The sequence below is a fragment of the Drosophila guanche genome, unplaced genomic scaffold (genome assembly GCF_900245975.1).
Source record: "Drosophila guanche unplaced genomic scaffold, DGUA_6, whole genome shotgun sequence".
In the NCBI taxonomy this organism is placed as follows: Eukaryota; Metazoa; Arthropoda; class Insecta; order Diptera; family Drosophilidae; genus Drosophila; species Drosophila guanche.
Window position 1 is genome coordinate 683,345 of NW_022995762.1, and position 27,021 is coordinate 710,365.

Genomic DNA, 27,021 nt, shown 5'->3' on the forward strand with positions numbered 1-27,021 from the left:
GCTGGTTATGTGTTTTTTTTTGGTACCCCCAAAGGGCCAACAGATGTTTTGATCGGAACTTGCTCTACCTGAATGTTTGACATGCGACTGTAGGGCCTCAAAAATGTTGTTATCAAATAATGATATCAATGATATCCACAGAGAGAATATTCTCTATTCTCTATGGAGTGTCGTTGCATTTTCTTGATGGCTTGAGAGGACTCTCTGATTGACTCATTTGTGTCGAGCGAGACCTCTGGCAGCTTGGACCTGGTACCCACCCGGAAACTCTGCGTCTCTTGCAAAGCATAACAATCAAGCATAAACCGTACTTTCTGGTTTGTTAATTTTAAACGTTTTATGCTGTCTTGATTAAAAGGCATATTGTAAAAGAGAGGCATGGCATGGCCCGAACATCTGGTCAATTGTAAAGTGAAGTGGGGACTGCCGGCACGGAAACCCGTTTCTGTGTTCTTGAGGGCTAAATTATAATTTCATGTTCACAAGCACATTTGCACGCACTGTAATTTACTTAAGCATTTTTCCAACCGCTCCCCCAAAAACCCAAACCCAAACACGATATGGGCGAGAGTATGATCTCTCTTTAGTCGATGCTGCCGCTGCTTGTGCGAAACTCATCATTTATTTGTCACGCCCATTAACAACTAACAGGCATGCTGCAGGAAGCGAGGCGGACGATCTTGCCGTGAAGCAGAGCACGCAGGGCTTTGGGTGGCATCAGTTCACGTCAGTTGCTCCATCAAGCAACTGCAGCAACCAGCATCATCACAACGTGCCGACACAATATAAATTATATATTTAAAGGATATGCTTCAGCAGATAGAGAGGAGAAAGAGAGGTAAAGCAGCATTCAGGCAGGGAGGCTCCAAACTGCAAACTCCAAACTTGGCAAACTGCCATTCCGGATGGAGTCACGTAACTGCCGGAGATCGAATCACTGTACAAAAAAAAACACATTTACATTTCATTATGGTAATCAAAAAGTATATAGCCTATGTGCCGGGGATAGTAATACGCAGCAGCTGTTGAATAAGTTATTTAGCTGTAGAAGGATTCAACTTCTACTTCCATCTATGATTAAAGGTTTGAGTCAAATACATACCTTAATTCATACCTTGTTCATTCTTCATAGCTGTCTAATAGCATTAGTATTAAACTATGGTCATAATATACACCACATTAATTTCAATCAGAGAGCCACAACCCAAAGGCCTGGCCAAACCCAAGAAAAACACAAAACAAAAGGGCGAAGATAAAGCCCAATCAATGATTGCACGCCTTCTTGTCTTTCTTCGGGTGGGGGCCCCGTTAATGGCGGCTGCCTACCAAATATCTTGACACTAAAAGCATTTTTCCATCCGCTGTTTACATTACGCCTGGGGCATTCATTAACAACACACAAACCTATTTCACACGAATGACAAAAATATCAAATAGCAAATTCATGCAAATCACGCAACGAAAACAAGAAACAAACAATCCCCCGGATATTAAAATTAATTGCCAATATGTATGCCTTTTAAGACAAAAAGTAAGCTAATAAATGAGTATAAATAATATTTTTGTCTCGGTTGTGGCTTCAAAAGTTGTTATTAATTAACGTTAATTAGTTATCATCAACAAGTGAAGATCGGAAGGGAAGAACCAGCACAGTTCTCTGTGGCAGCTTTTTGGTTAAATGTATTATTAATTAACATTCAGCAATTTATTTAACTAGAAATATGCACTCCGTACAAACAGATAACCAATTTCATTTTATGAGTTTATTTAATGATCAAAGTGTATATAGAATTATTCAAAATGATCTTATATACGAAATTGGAAAAAAGTAGCGACAGGAGCTGAAATTTTAAATATAAATCTTATTAAAGTAAACATAAATAATGAAGAGTTCGCTTGCAGAAAGCAGAGATGTTATTTATTTTAGAGTTATATATTTTAAATTCAAATTTATACTCTACAAAAATCCTTCTTCTCAGCCTTTGCCAGCCATCTGCCAAAATTCATCATATCCAACTATTATTTTTAGAGTATTTTTAGGAAGCATCGTTGCAGTAGCTTCCGCACAATGCCTCCTCGCCTGCATATCGCATATCATATTTCAATTATACGATGAAAAATTCAGAATGTCGATTGCCAACAGGGAGCAAAAGGAGTGCAGGAGGTGCATGCTGCGGACGGCAGGGGAGGTGCGAGCGAGTACAGGGGGCTGTGGAGGTGCAAGCGGCTTCACCCGTCAGTGGAGTAAAAGCGCAACAAAGCGCAAAGCGTTTTTGCATTTTGCAATAAATTTATGATTTTTACAGCTGACATTTGTTTTGGGGCGTCTCTCTCACACTCTCCACGTGCACCGAGTGTATGTGTGCTCGGCGAGAGTCAGCCAGCAGCAGCAGCATGTGCAACATGCAGAAAATATAACAAGACAACAACAACCATGATGACAGCAACATATTTCTTATACGCAACTACAACAGCAGCAGCAGGAGCAGCTGTCATAAGATAAAATTTTGCCAGCGCCTGCATCATGCATAAATGCAACTGCCACCCATTGCTGAAGAAGCAATGCCCGAGGTGGAAAGAGGGCATAGCCATAGAGACAGCAACATGCAACATATTCTAATGCGCTGCGACATCAAGTGACAGGAACGGCGACAGTTGCTGTTGCCGCATGAGAGTCGGCGACAGGCTACAGCACCCAAAGATGAGAGTGCTTCAACAGCAACACCAACAAAAACCATTTTATGAAAAGCGAGCTGCATTTTCTTGGCCATGGCATGCAAATGAACTGCAATTATGATAAACGTCAGCAGTTGACCGGAAATGAGCAACTAAATCGAAGACTTATAGCGGAGCGGAGCCTCTTATAACACAATTAAGTTAATGAACAATGTCAGAAGATTGTAAAGAGCTAGGAAAAGTGTAGGAATTCTACCGATTTGATCTTGTGTGACAGTGTGACTGTGTAATAAGTTAGATACTTAACAGGGAAGGCAAACGGGTATGGAAGAGTAATGATACGGTATCTTAACCGTTTGCATTTACATAGATACCTTTGCATATGTATGTACATAGACATTGGCAGATGGATATATATTTTATGCGGACTCTCTTTTTCATTTCAAATACTAGCAATGAAATTATTATCTTCCCTAAAATAATTCTGTAAGCAGCTCTTCAATTAAACCTGATGGTTCATTTTCTCCCTGAAACCTGAGACCTTGGTTAACTTTTTCCCTGAGTCTATGGTTTTTTTTCCCCTGAACCAAGATAAGATTTACCTCTGACTGAGGCTACTTTAAGGGTATACATATCACACAGAACTGAGAATTAAGCCTGTTTTGCCAGGCTATCATCCATTTTCATTGTAGACAAGGCTTCCAGAGAGAGAGAGAGAAAGATGAAAGCTTATTTTATGGAATAAAGTACTTGTATTAAAACGTAAAATGAAATTGATGCTAGCATATGTTGCCTGCTGGCCTGCTGGCCTATTGCTTTTTGGTATATTTTCTCATTTCTTTATTTTTCCACACACACACACACACACATGGTTGGGGGCGACACACTGCTTCTGCACATTACTCATACGCCCCAGAGAGTAAATTTATGAACTCGCAGACGCACTTGAGGAGGGGCCCCACCGACAAACGAGCAGCAGAAACAGAATAAAACAGCAAAAATCAACAAGCAAAAAAGGCCAACACACTCTCGCACATACGACAAACAATCTCAAAGACTCTCAAACACACAGAGAAGAGCAGAGCAGAGCAGCGCCGTGTACACCCACTAACAATAAGTGCGTTTGTCAGGCAGGCAGTCGGGGAGTAAAAGGAAAGCAGCTTGTAAAATAAAATATGTCAAGGCACTATGGGTAAAAAGCCTTAATTTTTGGCATTAATGTAATTTTTTTGTTTAAAATATATGAATGCGACTTAACTTTTCTGATTCCTAAATATCCAGATAGAACTAAACTGGTTTTAGAAGATTTTTACCTAAATTTTTTTGCGCACTTTCAAAGTTGGATGATTTTGAGATGCTTTGACTTGTGAAAAAGTGCGGGAAAAATTGAGAAACTTGCAGCTGTAATTGTAGCTCGATTACAAAGTTAATATACAAGTAAAAATATGGAAATAACAGGTCGAGGTATTTAAATTAATTTTTAATACATGTTTTTGTATAGTTGTGTGTAGTTATTTAATTGTCCAATGTTTTGTTCGTGTGTTATTTTAGCTTGGTACTAACAATTGCACGTGTTTTCTGTGGAACATTACTTTTGCACAGCACACCACTGTACAGAATTTCAAGTTAAATTTTATTAACCAAATATTATAGAATCATGTGGTTTTAATGCTTTTTTCCCGTTTTTGTCCCTTTTCGAAAAATTTGATATTTTGCAGATGCTTATGACTTCACTCATGCAGCGCTGCTGGCGGTCTGGACCAACAACAATCGTGAAGCAGACGCAATAAAATGTTATAGTTTAAAGAGTATTGACAAAAACTGCGTAACTAAAAATGAAACTATTACAATTCAAACGAAAATTATCCAATTTATTATTGTTTATTTTGTTAATATATACGAAAAGTTAAACAAGTACTAAGCGAAATTCAATTGTACATTGGAGCGATTCCAATCAAATTACTTTTAACCAAACAATCATTACATCAGTCTATCAACTATATTTTTTAAAAGTTCTAAAATGTTTTAAAGGATCTTTTATCATAATTAATCTTTCGAATACCTTTTTATACCCGGTACTCGAAGAGTAAATATGGTATATTGTATTTGTGGGGAATAACGACTGTATGTAACGCACAGAAGGAATCGTTTCCGACCCCATAAAGTATATATATTCTTGATCAGCATCAATAGCCGAGTCGATTGAGCCATGTCTGTCTGTCCGTCCGTCTGTCCGTATTGTTTGTCGGCTAGTTCTCAGAGAGCAAGAGCCACCAAATTTTGGCTCCATACTGATGTATGCTCACACTGAAACCAGTGTATTTAAAAAATTAGACCCGCATAAGAGCTGTTGCATTTCCCGCTTTTCGTTTACTTATTACAGAGAAAAATGTCAACTGCGGCTTCGGGACATGATGAGTTTAGCCACTGCAAATATAATTTCTTCATTTTGGCTATAATAAAGATCCAATCGGATCCCAATTTGGTGATCTGATAGATATGGGGTCGGAAACGTTTCCTTCTGTGTGTTACATACATTTACTTTCTGCACAAATACCATATACCATATCTACTCTTCGAGTACCGGGTATAAAAATAAAAGTTACTGAAAAAATTGAACTCAAAAAAGAATTGTTTACCGAACGAACACCAGAAATAGAATGAAAGTTCGAGGTTCAAGACGTCATACAAATCTACATAAATATGCATCAATATGTTTGGCTCGTTTTGTCAATCCAAAGTCCCTGCAAACAGCTCTCCAGATAAACCTGAAGCCTTAATTCGCTCGTTCTGAAGCCTTCTTAGTTTTCCCATAAGATTTAAATGTACGCAATTCAGCTATCAAATTTGAGTCTTAGCCTTAGTTCCGTTTTCCCTTCCTAAGCAAGTAGCAAGCAGTGCGTCGCTGAAACCTGTTGTTTTGGTAAGTTTTCCCCTGAAATAATATTTTTAGCAAACCTTGAAATAAATGGCAATCCAAAAGTGTATTTATTAAATGTCACCAGTTAAATTATCGAGTCGAAAAAAGCCAAAGAGCTAAACTCTCTGTCGGATGGAGAGTGGATACTCCGGAATTCCCCGGACAAATGACAACCACTCAACCACTTTTCCGGTCACATGTGCCACATATACAAACTTACATACATACATATATACATACATATGTACTCTCACGTCTCCATAAATGAACTGCTAAAATGGCAAGAAAAATACGAAACGGAAACGACCCCAAACCGTTCTACAAACTTATTTGTCTGCTGGGGATAGACACCCGACCTACAAACAATACACAAAAAAAGGGTAAGGACATAGCCAGAGCTCTTATTATACAATAAGTCCGGTTTTTTGTTCCATCCAGCCAGCTTTGTCGCTTGTAATGTGGCCACAAAATACTGTTGGCCACTTAATTTTGTGGTTAAAACGGGGATAGAAGAGAGATACCCCCCAGTTTTTTTGTGTGTGGGGTTAATTGAAAGTCGATTGTTTTGTGTTAAACCAGAAAAGATACTATTAGGCAACCAAATAAAATGAAACTAAAGCGATATTTTGAAACAAGGGAAGTCATAAAACGTTTGTTTGACTAAGACTTCGGCCCATTAAAGTAGCATCAAAATAAACATTTTATGCGTGTTGAAAGGCGAAACTTTCAAAAGCTTCTTAATGACCATGACAAATGCACGCAGACCACGGACGGGGGGCTCATTTTTTATGAGAACATCACTAAAAATGGTGATCGACTAACCAAACAAAAAAAGGCGTGGGGCCATACCGATACAGCAGCAGCAGAGGCAGAGGAAGCCCCCGAGAGCTGTCAATATATGGTTGAAATATGTTAATTATCGATTGTTAATTCAAAGCGCCACAGATTAGTATACATTTTGTATTTCTCTTTCGACTCAAATAAGCAAAGCATTTAAATGTCATAAAGCTGGAGCAACATTCGATTCTTGAATTTTTAACCAATTGCGTGGATTTGATTTGTTTTTGATTTTTTACGAGCGCTTATTTTACGATCCAACAGCGACCTGAATTTAGTTGTTTTCGAGGAGGTTATTAAGTATATATATAGTCCTATATAAGTATATAGGATTTCTGGGCATTATTTTTGTTTTGGGGCTTGTGATTTAGTCGTAAACCATTTTGCATATTAATTTTTTTGTCTGGACGTTGATATGCAATGACTGCACCATCAAGTGGCCCATGTGACACCAAGCCAAAGCCTGTTACGCGCGGAACCCAGCAGAACGCAGTCCTCCTCCCGCCCAACCGACCGAGGGGCGCTGCCGCATGACGCGCGGCGCGATTAACCGAACCGGTCGCGAGCATGCAGGAAAGATAGATGTTAGGCTAATATTCGAGGAAAATTAGAGCTAAACATAACTAGACTAGAGCTACTATAGCTAAGCAAGCAAAAATTACCAAAATAACAAACAAGACAAAACTAAAATGAAACTAATTACGGGAGAGGTAGGCTAGTATAAGAGATTAAAGAAGAGGAAGGGAGTTAGTTGAGGATATAATGTGGTAGAGGGAATTATAATCCGAGCATAAAACCCTAAAGGGTTCGTGTGAGGCATAATTCGATCTACATAGTGGAAGGAACAAAGGAATAAAGTTTCTAGTGGGTCTAATGGGAATCGTAAAGTTTATGCGGATCAGCAAGTCAGGGCTGTCTACATCCCCCTTGATCAAGTTGTGCATAAAAATTACACCAAGCATTTTTCTACGACTAACTAAGGATGGAAGATTTATTAAAAGAAGTCTACTACGGTAGGATGGCAGACTCACAGTTGCATCCCAGTTGAGGCCCTGTAGGGCAAATAATAAAACGTTTTTCTGTACTGATTCAATACGGTCCTGATGTATGTTGTACTGAGGGCACCATACACATGAGCCGTATTCTAAAATCAGACGAACAAGCGAGATATAGAGAGTCTTCGTTATATAGGGGTCATCAAATTCCTTTGACCACCTCTTTATAAACCCAAGCACACCCATGGCTTTATTTACCATGGTAGAAATGTGTTCAGAAAACTTTAACTTGGGGTCTAGTTTAACACCTAGATCATCAACCAATGTAATTCTCTCAAGAGAACTACCGAAGAGGGTGTAAGGAGCCAGGAAGGGGCTGGAGCGATAAAAAGTCATTACATTGCACTTCGAGGCATTAAGTTGTAACATATTTGCACAGCACCATGACTGAAAGCTATTGAGATCAGATTGCAAGCGAGAGTGAAATGAAATGTCCTTATACTGGACACAGAGTTTAACATCATTCGCATACATAAGTACTCGAGAATTTGTTAATACAGAAGGCAGGTCATTAATAAAGAGTGTGAAAAGTAAGGGGCCTAAATGGCTACCCTGTGGTACTCCAGAAGTAACCATAACAGGTAAAGATAAGGAGTTTTTGAAAAGGACCCTTTGAGACCTAGAACACAGGAAGCTAGAAATCCACCTCAATAGATTGGGCGGAAACCCTAGAAGGTCGAGCTTTTGTGCAAAAAGAGAATGGTTTACAGAATCGAATGCCTTACTGAAGTCAGTGTAAATAACATCCGTCTGCAAGTTACCTTTGAAGCCTTTAATTACAAAGGAGGTGAACTCTAAAAGATTAGTGGTTGTTGATCGTCGCCGTATAAATCCGTGCTGTGCTGGAGATATAAGTGATTTACAGAGATGCTGCAAGTGCGGAGTTAAAAGTTTCTCGAACATTTTAGGAATAGCGGATAACTTAGATATACCTCTATAGTTTTTAGCGTCAGACTTGCTACCTTTCTTATGGAGAGGAATTATAAAGGATTCCTTCCAGATGGGGGGAAAGCTAGAAGAATGGATAGATAGATAGATAGATAGATAGAATTGTTTAAGCAAAGGTCCGCACAGAGACTCGGCACAGTACCTGGGTACACAGCCGGGAACTCCGTCAGGGCCCGGTGAAAATACCGGCTTAACTAATTTAAGTTCATGAAGTAAGGAGCCTTCATTAAACAAAGGACAGAAAATGCCATTCGACCTTGGTAAACTATATGGATACATATGACCTAGGTAGCTTTGCTGGGAATAGGTTGTTTGAAAAAATGTTGCAAAAAGATCGGCGATTGCCTGATCATTGTTTGCCGACATATTCAAAAATGATAGCGAGGATGGATGTGCGGACGTTCTACGCTTACTGTTTACAAAGCTGTAAAACTGTTTAGGGTCCTGTGAAAAACGTATCCTGCATCGAAGGAGGTAGTTCCTATAGCATTTTAGATTTTTTAGACTGGATAACTCTTTGGTGAACCAAGGAGGTTTCGCAGATCTAGTCGGACATGAAAGTGGGACACGCGTGTCAAAAATTGTGTCAAGTACATTGTAAAAAATGTTTGTGCCTTCAATGACGTCACTGCACAAGTACAGAGCGGACCAATCAAAATTTCGAATTAAGTTATTGAGCTTCGTAAACTCGGCTTTACGAAAGCAGCGGACGCGTTCAGATAGCCTACCCGCACGATCCGATACAGTAGGTCCAATATCTATCGACACTTCGAAAGTAGGATGATAGCAGTCTTCAGGTATAGTGAGCGGGAGTGCTCGTGTTAACAACGCTACGGTCGGATCCGAGACAAAGCACAGATCAAGCAATCGACCCAAGGAGTTTTTTACATGGTTGACTTGAGACAGGGACAGGTCTAATAAGCCATCAATAAACTCATGTCGTGACATGGGCACAAGGTTGTTTGATTCGTTAACCGAAGACCAGACAGTACCTGGCAGGTTGAAATCCCCAAGAACTATTAAATGGTCTTTATCTGATAGCGAGGAAGAAACAGTTTTTAAGGCAGACAAATGCTGCTCGTATATTAGTACATCCGAAGACGGTGGAATATACGAGCAAGTGACATAAATATATTGGCCGGGAAGAATCAGTCTAACACAGAAGAATTCCAGGTCTTGTGAGACCTGGACTATGAAAAGTTCCGACGTAAAGTTAGAGTTTACTGCAATCAGAACCCCTCCTCCACGTCGAGACGAACGATCATTTCTATAAGTTGTGTACCGATCTGCCAAAACTTCGGAACTAAGAATGTCCGGCTTTAACCAGGTTTCGGTAAACACAATAACATGGGATGACAATGTGAAACTATCCATAAAAAGAGTGCTCAGCTTACTACGTAAGCCGCGAGCATTTTGATAGGCTACAAAGAGGGATGTTAGTTTTTTGACTGCAAGGAATTGCAGTGGGAAGAGGAGAATGGAGCGGAGGAGAAAGGACCACTGGCCTCACTACTAGGAAGAGTTATGGGGAGCCTATTTTTCTTCTTAGCCTTAAACTCTTTGACAACCAGGTGCTCTGGCCAAAATTTGGAAGAGCAAATGGTCTCGAAATGAGTTGGAGACACGCTAATCAAATTTTGTTGGATATTTTGGTAGCTTTTGGAAATTAAAATAACGGTTATTTTTAGGCTTGCCTAAATAATAGGGAATATATTTTTAAAAGTGATGTAAACCTTATTTTTTTTCAAACAAATTTAGCTAATAGTAAAACAATCACAAAAAAATACCAAATGCGGGATATTAGTCTAAAGTATTGCGAACGACTTTCCGTCTTTTTGAGCCGCACTTTTTCCACCAGCTGTTTTCTGTTTACAGGACGGGAAAATAAAAAACTCTCTCTCTCAGAAACGACTCTCTCTCTCTTTTTCTTTCTCTCTCTCTCTTTTTCTTTCTCTCTCTCTCTCTCTCTCCAGGAAACTCTCTGCATACTATCTATGCTATAAATCATATTTTTTCCAACAAATATCTTTTAACACATTTCCCCCCTATGTTTTCGTCACACGAACATACGCCACGCGCACACATGCTCTTAAACAATAATGGCCGACGCCATGGCGTTTCGCTCTCAAATATCCGTACATATAAGTATGTATATAAATTAAATCCCCATAAGTAACAACAACATGGAAAAACGAGAAGGGACGTGTGAGACGCTTCTTACGCGTCACAACTTTTATACCTGGTACTCAGTAGTAAGCCTTAGCGGTTATTTTCAATCTCTAAGGAAGGGGCGGGTTCTAAATTTTGAAATACCCTTGTAGCATTGAGAGCATACAGCCATCTCGATGCAAAATTTGGTGGCTCTAGCTTTTATAGTCTCTAAGAACCAGGCGCTCAACAAGACGGGAGGACAATCGGACAGACGGATGGACATACAGACATGGCTAAATCGACTCGGCTATTAATGCTGATCAAGAATATATATACTTTGTGGGGTCGAATGAGCTCCCTTCTGTGTGTTACATTTTTTCCGCACAAATACAATATACCCTATTTACTCTTCGAGTACCGGGTATAATAACCCAAAATGGCTACACAGAAGCGGCGATCGTCCAATGGGTAGCGTTGAGACGGTGTTGCCAGCATTGTGTGCGAGTTTTGCGCTAATGGCACATACATATTATATTGAATTAACGTTTTTTTGTGGCTTTTGTTGATATGAAAATCGTTTTTGGAAATAATTTATTAAATTTGTAACCTACTCAAAGGCGTTTTTCGATCCATCAAGATTGTTGTTTCCGAAATGGTAGAAAACTCTGGACTGGGCAGAAATTAAAATATTTTATTTGTTTTGTATTTTATGGTAAAAATAAACCACACCTAAAATAAATTTAATTTTAAAATATTTTAATTAATGTTACGAATTTGTAATTACAATAGTTTGAATTTTGTATTCAAGATCACTTAATAATGATTACAAATTAAAAAAAAAAAATTTCTCCAGCTACTACTTTTTGTGCTACTACTTTTCCCCAGCTACTACGTTTTGGAATTTTTTCCTACTATTATTTTTCCAAGCATGCGCACGCTCATAAAGCAACTATATGGTTGCTTTATGCGCACGCTCAGCAAAGCTGTCACAATCTCGCTCTGGCTTCGGTTCTCTCTGGTATATCTCTCGTTTCTTTGCTCTCGCTCTCTTTCTTTGTTTCGCTCAGCGTAAAGCGCATGGCGTTTTTGGGGCCACAGACAAAAACAAAAGCACACTTGTTGAAAATTAAAACCGACCACAGCAATGACAGCAACTGAACTGGTTTTCTCTTGCTCTCTTCAAACTCATGAAAATTACTCACTAAAACGTTCAGTGAGAGAGATAGGGAGAGTGCTGCTGGTATACTAAGAAAGAGAGCAATAAACGAAACAAATATGCGAGCGAGCGAGTGAGTGAGCGAGAATGAATGTTGTTTATAGATTTTTAGTCGAATTTTGTTATTTCACGTTTAAAGTTCGAACGTGCGCTACGACCGGACTGTACGACCGGAGTGTTTCCACAGCCACAAAGAAAAATAAGCGCGTGTGTCCCGCGTGTCAATCAAATACCCCAAAAGCAAAAAAAAAGTTAGGTGCCGAAAATATAAAAATAATATAAAATATAAAAATAATAATGAGTTTGTAAAATCATTTATTGTGTGATGTTTGTTCTATAACATGGTGCTTTATAATAATAATCTAGACTGAGTCTTAACCCAATACGTACATATATACACGACGAAATACATTCGAGAGAAATTTATTGATTTGTTTGTTCCGGGGAAATCTACCATACCATCCTCTATTAGAAATCGGTTCCAGAACACCAACTGTCGGAGGCGCAAAACCCAATCCAAACATACACGTACGTGCCTCATCATAAAACGCGCCCTCGCCGAGTGGCAACCAAGCAAAACCACAAACCAAAAACGGCCAAGCCAAAGAAATAATGAAAACCCATAAATAAAAATTAAAACACAACAAATAAGGGAAACAAAATATATACGAAAGTAATTTCATTAGCTAGAAGTGTATATCTTTTTAAATAATTTATTATATTTCGTGTAGCATTTTTGCAATTTATTTGGCGCGTAAAATACACATACTAAAAGTGACCAAAAAATTAAATTAAATAATAAAGAAAAAAGGGAGCTAAGGCAATTATAATACTTAATGAATTTATTACGCAATGAAAGCAGATCAGAGCTTAAATAAAAATCAGCAACAAATTAATAAGCCACTGGCGTGAAAGTCACAATTCGGGACATGAAACAAAAAGTTCACCTCTTATTAATGAAATCAAATTATAATGAAAGGCCAGCACTGCAAATAACAATTGCAGATTATAAAACTCCAACAAAAAATACAAAAAATTATTAAATACAATTACAAGAAAAGCTGCGTTACGACGAACGGCTTAGTTAGCGAAAAGTCATCGGAGCATCGTCGGAGTTTAGGCAGCAAGCAGCGTTTTCACACGAGTTGGCAACAGCAAGCAGCACACGCCATACATAAACTTGCATTTACCGTTCCCTGCCACCACTCTGCGGTCTGGCTGGAACACACACCAACCGCACCGCAGCGCAGTGCACCATAGTGTGCACCACAAAACTCAACACCTCCAACACCGCCGAATCACCAAAGAAAAGCCGTCAAAGTGGATTTAACAAATTATAATAAAATGCTGCAATCCAGCAATCATCATTATTTAAGGCCGGATTATATGACAGCTGCAACAGCCCCAACAGCGGTAAGTCGTCGCCTCATTCTTTCTTGGATATCTGCTTCGGTTTCATTTATAATTGTTTGGGGTGGGGCGAGTAATCATGTTGAATTCAAATTGTTTCATAATCGCATTAAATGTTGAACTTTTGAGAGTATTTCTTTAGTTGCGATTTTCGGTTTTTCTATGGGTTGATGTTGTGTTAATCAGAGTTAATTCGGAGTTAAATCAATTTTGAAAACAGCAATTATACGTCTCTATCATTATCCATTGGATAGGTTAATACCCGGTACTCGACGAGTAAATAGAAAATATTATATTTGTTGTGAAAAAAATTAACATACAGAAGGAAGCGCTTCCGACACCACAAAGTATATATATTCTTGATCAGCATCAATAGACGAGTCGATATAGCCATGTCTATCTGTCCGTCCCTCTGTACGCCCTAATCAGCGCCTAGTACCTAGAGACCATAAGAAATATAGCAATTAAATTCAGACTTCTGTATGCTTACACTGTTACAAGTGTATTTTAAATACAAATTCCGCCCCAACCCAAAGGCCGAAAATCTGCTGTGTCCACAATTTTGAAGATAAACTCTGAAGATAACTAAAAACGCCATTCCGTAGGGAAAGACCATACCTATCAGATCACCGAGTTCAGATTGGATCATTAATATATCCAGAATGAAGAAATTCATTTGCCGTGGCTATCCCCACCCCGTCCAGCAGCTTTTTTTTTGCACATTCTTTCATTCCACACTCTGCTTCGTGTAGTGTGCGGCTCTAGGGGACGTGTTGACGTGTGAAGTGATGTAGAAGTAGATGTAGATAACATATGTAGGAAAAATGTAATATATCAAATGTACAATTCGAATAAATATTGTTTACAGATATACTAACTGAGTACCGGGTATAAAAGTTGTGACGCGTAAGAAGCGTCTCACACGTCCCTTCTCGTTAATTATTGTTTCTCTATTAATACCCGGTATAGCGAATAGCGGTTGTATGTAACGCACAGAAGGAAACGTTTCCGACCCCATAAAGTATATATATATATATATATTCTTGATCAGCATCAATAGCCGAGTCGATAGAGCCATCTTGTCAGCTAGTTCTCAGAGACGTTAAGAGCTAGAGCCACCAAATTTTGGCTCCAGACTGCTGTATGCTCACACTGAAACGAGTGTATTTCAAAAATTAGCCCCGCCCCTTCCGCCCCCGCTAAAGGGCGAAAACCTCCCAAACCTACAATTTTGGAGATAAAAAACTAAAAACGCCATTCCGTAGGGAATGGCCATATCTATCAGATCACCCAATTGGGATCCGATTATTATAGCCACAATGAAGAAATTAATGAACAATGAAGAAAATCCCCCTGCCATTGACTCTTCCGACTTTTAACCCACCCCGTCCCGCAGCTTATATTTGTTTTTTTTTTTTTGTGCGGGCGCTGCCTCTGCCGCGAGTCAGCAGTATGTGGGTCTAGGGAAGGGCGGCGAGCTAACGGAGCGTGTTGATGGGAGAAGTGTTGTAGATGTAGATGACAGATGAAGAAAAAATGTAAAATTGTACAAGAAACCGCTAATGTACAGATGTAGTACTGAGTACCGGGTATAAAAGTTGTGACGCGTTAGAGCGTCTTACACGTCCCTTCTCGTTTTATTTTACTTTCTGTATACTGTATACCCCCTCATAGAAATATATAATTCTCTCTATAACCATCTAAAGGTAGACTAATCTTCTGAGAACTATGATATATACCCCCTCCATCATCTATCCATTTCTTTCAATATCTAATAGGAATTTCCATAGTATTTGGCTGTTATGCCCTATGATATTGTTATGCCATTTATCAAATTTAATGCAAATGTCGACAGTGGGTCGATTTATTTTTCAGCAACCTCTGTAGCCACCCCTTTCTCTAGGCAAACACCGCCATTCTGTCTTGGGCCCATGTGTGCTACCCGAATGAAATAAAAGTTGAATAGAACTGTTTACAAACGCTGGGCTGTGTAGAGGGGAGGGGGAGCAAAAAGCAAATAACAAATTCACAACCGTAGAATAATGAATTTCCCAATATCTGCACTTAAAACTTATTTATATTTGTTCATATTAAACTATGTAAATCTGTGTAGACTGCGGCGGGGTCCCGTGTGGGTCCCTGCTGCCACTGCCACTGCCACTTCCACTGCTGGTGTTGCTGCCCCAGTTTGTGTAAGTGTTTAGAGAGTCTCGAAAGGACTACTACCACCACCTCTGGAAATTGTATTCAAATTTATGGTGCGCCAAATTTGAATTTATAATGACAGATAACAAATGCAATTTCTCGCACCGAATGAGACTCAGATGCAACGCAATGTTGCTGCTGCGCTACAAACTGCGAGTACGAGCAAGAAACTATGGCAGTTAATCAGAGTCAAAGTTGTGACGGTCTCCTCTTGCTCCTCCTCCTCCTATCACTGTGTCCTATCTCTTTCGAACTGCAGTGAGAGTAATAAATTTCCATTTGAATTTATAGAGTACGTTTCGTTCATATAGAACGGAAGCAGTTTATGGCACCAGCCACTCGTTGGACGAGTACGTGTACGAGTACGAGTATGTACATTAATTAACTGGGTAATTTTTTGTAAAACTCATTTTTGGTGGTGCCACATTCAGCGTGATTACAAAGATTTTCTTGGGTGAAAGCTATTGAAAAGGCAAAAAAAAAGATGGCTATTAATTTACAAAACACATCTTAATGGATGGGAAACTATCAACTGGTTTCGGTGCAAATTTGTTGATGATAATGATGCCAACAAGGGCTATAAATCATCTTTTTATATGGCTAACTACTAACAATTAATAGAAGTTAGATCTAAATTATAGAAAATTTAATGGGGACTATCATTAAATTGAAAGTGGTTCGTAGAATAGTAGTTAGTTCAGAATCCTACATTTCCAGATATTCATAATTGAAGAATTCTTTTTTATATATTAATGTGCTTTAAAAAATATATATAATTTTAATTTGAAAGCGGAACAAAGAAATATTTAACGAGAAGAGACGTGTGAGTCGCTTCTTACGCGTCACAACTTTTATACCCGGTACTCAGTATTACATCTGTACCTTATAGCTATAGTTTCTAAGTTTTCTTTTATCTTCAAAACTGTGGCTGTGGAAGCTCTTTGTGATGGCGGAAGGGGACCGGCCTCATTTTTTAAATACACTGGTTTCAGCGGTCTGAACACAAAATTTGGTGGCTCTAGCTCTTATAGTCTCTGAGAACTAGCCGACAAACAAGACGGATAGACAGACATGGCTCAATCGACTCGGCTTCTGATGCTGATCAAGAATATATATACTTTGTGGGGTCGGAAACGTTTTCTTCTGTGCGTTACATCCGTTTTTCCCCACAAATACAATATACCCCATTTACTCTTCGAGTACCGGGTATACAAAATATTCAGAACACATTTTCGAATAGCCTGCGAACTGGTTCTTAAGCTCAAACGATTAATTTCTCATTTCTCCTTTTGCGTCTGCCTGTCTACTGGTGACTGTGAATGACTAACCTTCTCCTTTTTCTGTTGTGTTTCGTGTATCTAAGACACTATCTACGAGTGTATAAATTATTCAATGATTAATGGCATCTGCTAATAATTATTTTTAATAACATCAAATAAACTAAGCTTGACAGCTGTCAGTGTCATCATTTGTGTATATCTTTTATGTGGCGCCTTAGAGTACACAAAATGACTGTTGATAATTTGCTGTCACATGTTGAAAAATTACAAAACTTTTGCGCTGCAAAAAAAAATAACATTAAACGGCATTCGAATGGATAATAACTCAAAAAGCAAGCAGCAACAAAAAAGGATGAAAGTTTAACAAAGAAGTTTGTATACTCTTTGCAGTTGCAAATAAGTCTAACACAATTAGGGGATGCGCTGTATATCTAAAGCCTCATACAGTTCTAGGGGAAAGCTTTTGAAATCTATTTTTATAAAGATCATGCAAATGTCAAGTTTCAATCCGAAAGCCTTTAACCTCTCAGATTAGTTCACATGGAAACATTTATATGTATATAGACAGACAAATATAAATGCCACGATCTGACATTGTCTCCAACCTCCCCCAAAAAAAGAAGGTGAATAAAGTGCAAATGTCAGCTGACCGCAAATATCATTAATATAATTAAATGTGTCAGACAAGCAGCCATTTATGCAGTCGGACATTCATTTCAGTTAACCACACGCTGCCTGCCGTCAGTTTCAGCCACCATACGCCACCGACAGACTTAAAACTGATGGCTGGATAGACGTCAGTCAGTCAGTCGGTTGGTCTGTCGGTCGGTGCTCTCTTAACTGGCAGTTAAAGTGTGCGCTTGACATAGCGACGTGGCTCTCAGTCTCTTCTGACTACGACTTCTGGCTCGTTCTTTCACAACGAGAGAGCTGTCTATTTGACTGTACGTCGGAGCTTTTGTGTTTGCGTGTGGCTCTAATTAAAGTGTCATCAACAGCAGAAAATGCCACCAGCAAAAGCAACAGCAACCAGCACACAAACAACGCAACAAATGAGCAGAGCAGAGAGTAGAGTTGTGTTGTGTCCCAGCATGTTAGAGAGAAATTGCTATGTCTAGAGCTGTCATGTTAATTTTTTGTACCCGCACACAAATAATAGTTTTTATGCCTAAAGTGTAAATTAATTCTTGGAATATTTTAAATACACACATCCATTCGTACGTGTAAACAACAAAAAAATTCAACGGACAGCAGCAGGGATACCCACTGGATGGTTTTGAACTCTAATTAAGGTTGGGGTCTGGTTTAGGGGTTACATTTTATGATGGGAATATCTAGAAAACACAGCAAAATCTGTAAAGTTCCAATAAGAGTTCGTTGGAAAGTTAATTAATGAGTAGAGAAAACTGGGAAATAAATTAGATTAAAAAAGAAAAAACGGTAGAAATATAGAAATAAGTAAAAGGGGATTAGAAATTGCATTAAACAGGATGATGGATGGAACTTCAACAGTCTAGAAAAATCAACGAATAATCTAAAATGTGTTAGATTTGACCAACAATAAACTCGTATGTATATTTGTTCTCTAATATTTCTTCAAATATTTTTAAGTACACTTCAATAATCACCTTCAATAATATTTTCTTATTTTCTGCAATCAAAGTTCGTTTAAATATATATCACAAATCAGCCTACCCTCTTGGCCAAATGTGCTTTCAAAAATTCCTATTACATACTTCGAAATACTTAAATGGATCGATTTAATATTTTTATAAATGTTTGACCCCCAACTGGATTAACTAAAAAGTTCTTGGCTTATGGCTCGATAAGAAATCGATTAAGAGCAGCCTTAATAAAAGAATAAAAATAGCCGTCATCGAAGCGATATCTTGTGGTGTTCATTAAGAAATGTATTGAAATTTATGGCTCAGATCATAAATTTAACGATTCAACCAATTTCGTTAATAAGCAACTATTAATAAAATAAAGAAGAAACAAAAAACGAAAACGAAAAGGGAAGAAGCAGAATCCATCCATTATAATCAATCGTTATTATGACGAGTTTTATTGCCTGTTTTTGAAGGAGAAATATTTAACGAGTACGAGTATGAGTATGAGTAAGAATACAATCGAATGGCATTTATCACTCGAGACACGATTGCTGCTCGCCCCGCCAATCACGCCTCTTTACTCCCCTCCATTCCGATTCGAGTCATAGTTATAGCCATAACCATTCATGGCAAATGCTCGGGTACCATTTGTGAAAATCGAAATGCTTACGTACGAGCCGTTGAGTCGGTGTACAAATTGAATGAGTGAAACCCAATGAATTCATTTAAATGCACGCGAGGCGGTAACTATGATAATGAATTGCAATCGCCTCTTAAACCGCAAAATAATGACCCGTTTTTTATTTATATTATTATTTTCATTATTAATTTTTTATACCCGGTACTCGAAGAGTAAATAGGTATATTGTATTTGTGGGGTATAACGGTTGTATGTAACGCACAGAAGGAATCGTTTCCGATCAGCATCAATAGCCGAGTCGATAGAGCCATGTCTGTCTGTCCGTCCGTCCGTTTGTCCGTCTTGTTTGTCGGCTAGTTCTCAGAGACTATAAGAGCTAGAGCCACCAAATTTTGGCTCCAGACTGTTGTATGCTCACACTGAAACCAGTGTATTTAAAAATAGCCCCGCCCACTCCCGTCCCCGAAAAAGGGCAAAAACCTCCCAAACCTACAATTTTGAAGATAAAAGAAAACTAAAAACGCCATTCCGTAGGGAATGGCCATATCTATCAGATCACCAAATTGGGATCCGATTGGATCATTATTAAAACCACAATGAAGAAATTAATTTCCAGTGGCTAAACCCACCCCATCCCGATTATTTTGTTGTTCTTTTCACATTCTCTCATTCACACTCTGCTTCTGCTTCACTCGGCCTCTGCTTCTACCGTCCCTCTTCCGCTGCCTCTTCCGACTTTTAACTCACCCCGTCCCGCAGCTTATATTTTTTTTTTGTGTGTGCGGGCGCTTCCTCTGCCTCTGCCGCGAGTCTGCAGTGTGTGGGTCTAGGGAAGGGGGGCGAGCTAAAGGAGAGTGTTGGTGTGAGTAGTGTTGTAGATGTAAATGACAGATGAAGAAAAAATATTAAATTTGACAAAACACCGCTAAGGTGCAGAAGTAGTACTGAGTGCCGGGTATAAAAGTTGTGACGCGTAAGAAGCGTCTTCCACGTCCCTTCTCGTTTTTTTTTTAGAGTAGAGTCCGAGGCATATTCGAAATTACGGACCGAGAGATAATCGAACGGTGAGCAAGGGGACAGAGGGGGACATTGTGGCATGAAAGGTTATAAAACAGTCGGAGCCAATAATAATCGTAAATCTTTCCAACAAATTAACCAATAAATTCATATAGAAACAATCAAATCATGCTGATAACTGTCAATTGCATTATTGTTATCACCATTAACAGCAACGCAGCATCAGCTTGTTAGAATCAACAATGGAAATAAATCTAAACTTTATATTGAAACGTGCCGATAAACGTTAAGGGCGACGGTGACCACTACTCAGTTTCTATAAAGCTTATACGCATGAAGGTAATGAGTGTCATGGCAATGTAGGGATTAAAAAAAAACTTCGCTGTACTATATTTAATTTCGAATTTAATTTTCACAGGTTTTTAACTTAAAGCGAGAACGAACGTGTGTGACGCTTCGTATTCGTCTCAACTATTACATTCGAATACCGGGTATGCATATACATATGTATTTATGTGCATATGTGCTAGGGGGCAATCCCCCTGTAAACTTGCTTAGCTCGTTTGACAACCCCCCTTTTTATACCCGGTACTCGAAGAGTAAATAGGGCATATTGTAGTATGTAGAGTATATATATTCTTGTTCAAAAAGTGCTAAAACCCCTCTTCAAAATGGTAGCGAAAAAACATTTTTAAAACTCTTTTGCACCACCCTATTATTTAAATCGATAGATAATGCTAAAAGGGATCCTTTATAAGCAATTTCATATTTTTCGGGTTTCCGTTTTTATTATCGCAATCGGTTGAAAGTGCCTTTTGCCGCTCGATCGATCGCTCTAACTTTCGGTTTGTTTCTGCGTCTGCTTCTGCGTGTGTTTTGGTCGCTTGCAACACGAAAAGTAAGCTTAGACGCTTTCAAATGACTGCCACACAGAAAATGAGGACACCAATCAGACGAACACAAAACACACCACAAACACTCTTCTACGGTGCTAGATTGAGAGGCGGCGTTCAAGTGGTGGCAATTAAAACGATTAACATCGTGATAGAGATTAAATAATACAAAATGTGTCCCATATCCGTACCCTTACCCATACCCAAAAATTTTTTTTTTTTTTTTTTTTTTTTTTCTCTCTCTTTATATTTACAATCTGTTTTTAAACAATAAGTAAATTGTATAATTAATATTCAATTAACAGAAATAGCAGTTTTCCAATGAGCCCTGCTATTATATATAACATCTTTTTAGTTTGTTAAATTTATCTATCAGGGATATCGAGAATGTGGTATCTTTTCAGTCTTCTTACTGTTAGGCTATTGTCTAATAGACTTAAGGCTAAATTATTTTCGTGGTTGTGGAGTCTGTCGATGTATTTCTTACTAGTTTTCTTTATTTCTTCTTTAATGGTTGGAATATTCAGATCTTTGTGGATGTTTGCATTAGATACGTAAAACGGAGCATTGACAATTTGTCGCAAAGTTTTTGATTGGTAACGCTGAAGTATTTCAATATTTGAGTTGCTAGCAGTTCCCCAAAGCTGTATAGCGTAGGTCCAAACAGGCTTCAGTATGGATTTGTAGAGGCGAATTTTGTTTTCCAAAGTGGTTTCTGATTTTCGACTTATCAACCAGGACATTTTTAATGTTTTAAGTCTAAGTTGTTGACATTTTGCTTTAATGTGGTTTTTCCATGTTAATCTGCGGTCGAGATGCAAGCCGAGATACTTCACACAGGTACTTTGTGGAATTGGTGAGCCGTTAAGTGTAACATTTGGGCCTGGTCATGGTTACATGGTTACCTGGTCTTAATGAAAACGTTATTTGGACGGATTTCAGGGAGTTTATTCTAATTTTCCATCGAAGGAACCAGTCTTCAATTAGGCTTAGCTCACTCTGCAGGAGTTCAGAAGCTTCATTTATAGATGTGCTTGTGGCTAAAACGGCTGTATCATCAGCATATGTTGCAACAGTGCAGTTGTTTGTAACTGGCATGTCGGCCGTATATAGGGTGTAGAGAATTGGTCCCAATACGCTTCCTTGTGGGACGCCTGAGTTGATGAGAAGTAGTGATGAACTATCGGTTTTCTGCTGCACGTAAAAGCATCTTCTAGCCAGATATGATTTGATTAATAAATAGTACGGAGCAGGTAGCCNGCATTGACAATGTGTCGCAAAGTTTTTGATTGGTAACGCTGAAGTATTTCAATATTTGAGTTGCTAGCAGTTCCCCAAAGCTGTATAGCGTAGGTCCAAACAGGCTTCAGTATGGATTTGTAGAGGCGAATTTTGTTTTCCAAAGTGGTTTCTGATTTTCGACTTATCAGCCAGGACATTTTTAGTGTTTTAAGTCTAAGTTGTTGACATTTTGCTTTAATGTGGTTTTTCCATGTTAATCTGCGGTCGAGATGCAAGCCGAGATACTTCACACAGGTACTTTGTGGAATTGGTGAGCCGTTAAGTGTAACATTTGGGCAGTTACCTGGTCTTAATGAAAACGTTATTTGGACGGATTTCAGGGAGTTTATTCTAATTTTCCATCGAAGGAACCAGTCTTCAATTAGGCTTAGCTCACTCTGCAGGAGTTCAGAAGCTTCATTTATAGATGTGCTTGTGGCTAAAACGGCTGTATCATCAGCATATGTTGCAACAGTGCAGTTGTTTGTAACTGGCATGTCGGCCGTATATAGGGTGTAGAGAATTGGTCCCAATACGCTTCCTTGTGGGACGCCTGAGTTGATGAGAAGTAGTGATGAACTATCGGTTTTCTGCTGCACGTAAAAGCATCTTCTAGCCAGATATGATTTGATTAATAAATAGTACGGAGCAGGTAGCCATTTCTTTATCTTGTACAACAAACCTTTGTGCCAGACTCGATCGAACGCTTGTTGAACATCAAGAAATGCAGCAGTGCAGTATTTTTTGTTTTCAAATGCCGAAACTATATCATTAATAACCCTGTGACATTGCTCAGGGGTCCCGTGACCCCTCCTGAATCCGAATTGGTATTCAGGAATGATGGAAAGTTCGTCTAAAATTGGTAACATTCTCTTCAATAGTATTTTTTCAAACACTTTCGAGAAAATTGTCAACAGACTAATGGGACGGTATGATGTCAATTCCGTTTCTATTTTGTTTGGTTTTAGGATCATAACGATCTCTGCACATTTCCATTGACTTGGAAAGTGGTCTAGTCTGAGAATCGAGTTATATATAAGAGTGAGAAACCGAATGCATTTTGGTGGTAAACTTTTTAGGGTGATACCGTCTATTTTATCAGGGCCAGGTGCTTTTTTATTCTTCAAGCATTTGATTTCTGTCACAACTTCTTCATATTTAATGCTTTTAATAGGCAAGCTCATTTGGCAGGATGACTCAAGGAATTTTTCTACTTCAGTCTCTGTTGTATAATTATTTATATCGTTTGGCTGAAACCCAAAAATTAACACGAAAGAATATGGTTGATGATAAGAGCCCCATGCTTTGATGGGTTCACAACGCATAATTGATGTGATTGAGATTGATTGTTTATTGGTTTTGCCCCTTTACAATCACACACACATCGCACATATCTCAAGTCTGCGCAGTGGACTTTCTGATTTGATTGAAATGGCCCCGTGACCCAAGCACGATTCCGACGCCAGTTTGACCGCTTTTGTGAGCTTATCAATATTACATTTTAGTTTATTTCATTCTTTTTTGTTTTTGTTGTGTCTTGCTGTCTCGCCTTTTGGTCAGACAATGGTTGCCTCACCACATAAACGCCACATCAAGAGCTCCCTTTTTGATCCCGTACGAGCGATACCTGTGCATATACATTTACACAGATACATACATAAATGTTTTTGTGTGGCTTTTTGCCTTCTTTTGAATATTTCTGTGCTTGGGCTTCAAAAGCAATTTGTGTGCATTTAGTGTCAAATGTTTTGTTGGGCTCTGAAAAGCCCTCTCCCATTTGCCCTATAATAACATTTGTGCGGGGGATTTGTCCAGGGGCTATTCTCTTTGGCGTGATTAATATTTTTACACAATTCTAAGGCACTCAGTCATGATTAATGATTCATAGCATTTGAAAACCATTTAATTTACTCTGGATTTCTACGAATTACGGCCGGCCATGCCTCACCTCGGAAATGGTCAAGAGCCCATGAGGAATCTCCGCGAATTACCTTTACGCGTTTGGCTTTATATATATTTTATCATGAGGTTTGAGTCAAATGTTTACTCATGTGCTTGGAAATAATCATTTTTTGGGTGAAATATAATAACTTTAATCGGAACGAGAAGGGACTTGTGAGACGCTTCTTACGCGTCACAACTTTTATACCCGGCACTCAGGACTACATCTAGATGTAGAAGACATCGCCAACCACTAGATATCGTTCACATTACAGAACACGTAGTAAAAAGCCTACTAAATAAAATGCATCAAAACAATTAGATCAGTTAATCGTATTTTCCAATTTATGAGATATTTAAAACAGCAATAAAATTGGTACTTTTTCCCTGCACATTCTGTGCAATAATAATAATGAGTGTGAATGAGAGAATGTAAAAAAAACAACAAAAGCTGCGGGAAAGGGTGGGTTTTAGCCACTGGAAATTAATTTCTTCATTCTGGCTATAATAATGATCCAATCGGATCCCAATTCGGTGATCTGATAGATATGGTCATTCTCTACAGAATGTAGATTTGGGAGGTTTTCGCCCTTTTGCGGGGGCGGTAGGGGGCGTGGCTCATTTTTTGAAATACACTGGTTTCAGGTGAGCATATAGCAGTCTGGATACAAAATTTGCTGGTTCTAGCTCTTATAGTCTCTGAGATCTAGCCGACAAACAAGACGGACAGACGGACAGACAGACATGGCTCTATCGACTCGTCTATTGATGCTGATCAAGAATATATATACTTTATGGGGTCGGAAACGTTTCCTTCTGTGCGTTACATACAACCGTTATTCCCCACAAATACAATATACCCTATTTAGTCTTCGAGTACAAGGTATAAAAAGGAAACAGAAGCTTAAGCATAAAGGAAACTGCAATTTAGTTGTCTTAGCCCACGAGGGCTGTCCGATAAGTTTCTGGCCTGACATAGAGGACGTTCCTTTACATACGATAGCTGTAGTTTAACAATCGATTTACTAAATCAATGTCAGTGCTTTTGTAAAATTGGAAAAAGGTGAATATCTGCGGTCATTGGATATTTGTTTTTGGGCAATACGCCCCCAATACGGGGACTCTTCCGTATCATTTACAACTGTTAGGTTTTGGGCTGCTGAATTTAAGCGTAGACGTACGAGCTTAAGAGATGAGACACATCCGGAATACACGAAAACGGTGACCACTGACGAAAACACGACCAAAATACACCAAAATTTTTTTTAGACGATCGTCGAGTTAAAGTAAGAGAGTTTTAGAGTTTCGGATGAAACATGGATAGGGGTCAACATGGATACACCACTATACTAAAGAGACCAAATCACAATCAAAGCAGTGGATTGAGAAGGGGTATCCACCACAAAAGAAATCTAAAACTGTAATTTCAGCAGGAAAAGTTATGAACACATTTGTTTCGATAGTAGTGGAAATATCTACACCGATTATCTGGAGAAAGGAAAAACGATCACGGGAAGCTACTACTACTACTATCGCTTGTGGATAAGTTAATGCCAGAAAATGCGGATAAACGGAATTTGCAGAAGAAAACAATTTAGTTTCATCAGGATAATGAACCTTCCCGTACATCAGCAGTTTCCATGGCAAAAATACATGAATTACGCTTTGGATTGCTTCGCCATCCCTTTTTCTCTCCAGACCTAGCACCAAGTGACTTATTTTTACTCCCTTTGCGCTTGGCGAACAGAAATTTTCAATAACTTTTGTAAACAGCCATTTTGAGGAGCAGGACTACAAATATTTTAAAGAGGGGTTGAAGAGGTGGCTTCGATAAGTGTAATAAAATATCAAAACAATTTTAAAACTCCTGCATTATTTTCAGACCGGAAACTTATCGGACAGCCCTCGTAAGACGTATTTCCTTATTTATTGGCTCAAAATATATCAAAAGATAATAGTTTAATTTAAAATTAAACCGAACATTTCCTTAAAATGTTTTCAAACCCTTTTCACATGAAAATTATTAAATTTAATTGATACTTGACACCAGAATTTTCTACTCCTCTTCTTTAATTTTTTTTTTTTTTTTGTGTCAAAGACACAATGAAAATCTAAGGCAAAAGTTCATTTGAATAGGAGAGTGACATATGTCAAAGTGACACTTTTTGATTGCTATTCGGTTACAGTTTCTAGCGCTCTTCACTTTGCTGTCTTTTCCACTGTAGTTGACACTTTTTGAACCAACCAACTGTCGCCCCACACACACCTCAAAAGCACTGAGAGATAGATGGATAGACACTGTTTGTGACACTTCAAGGCAAAAAAAATAGCAAGGTTAAAGCAACCAAACAAAAAAGAATAATAAATAAAAATATAGAGTGAAAAGTGAAAATAAATTAAAGACCATGAGTTGTTACGTTTTCGAAATGACAGGAATGTCATGTCAAATGCCAAGTCGGCATAACATTTCCAGGGACATGCTGATGATAGGTAGATTGCCGCATGTGTGTGTCAAACAATTCCAGCAAAATGTTGTATGAAATTAGAAATTAAATGGAACTTTGAATGGCGCAATTGAGACAGGCAAGTCCAAAGGATTTTTCCAAAGAAACACTACAGGATACCCTCCTTTACTTCGTTCATATAATTCCACATTAAAACGAGGAAGGACGTGAGAGACACTTCTTACGCGTCATATCTTTTACACCCGGTACTCAGTATTACATCTTATTGGCGTTTTTTTTTTCAAATTTTACATTTTAAAATTTTTTCTACATACGTCATCTACATCTACATAACATTTTCTATCATAACCTAGTCACACACTACACGAAGCAGAGTGTGGAATGAGAAAATGTGCCACTGAAACTTAATCTTTCATTCTGGCTTTTATAATGATCCAATCTGTTCCCAATTCGGTGATCTGATAGATATAATCTTT

At 38.5% G+C, this 27,021-nt stretch overlaps 1 protein-coding gene across 1 annotated transcript in view; it reads left to right on the forward strand.

Annotated features, from left to right (window-relative positions):
- Positions 1–12,483: 12,483 nt before the first annotated feature.
- The window catches only part of LOC117590894 (zinc finger protein Elbow), a 30,838-nt gene continuing 16,300 nt past the window's right edge, over positions 12,484–27,021 (forward strand). The window contains exon 1 of the mRNA XM_034283927.1: positions 12,484–13,216. Within this exon, the coding sequence (XP_034139818.1) occupies positions 13,148–13,216 (69 nt within the window). The 5' untranslated portion in view covers positions 12,484–13,147. The remainder of the gene's footprint in view (positions 13,217–27,021) is intronic.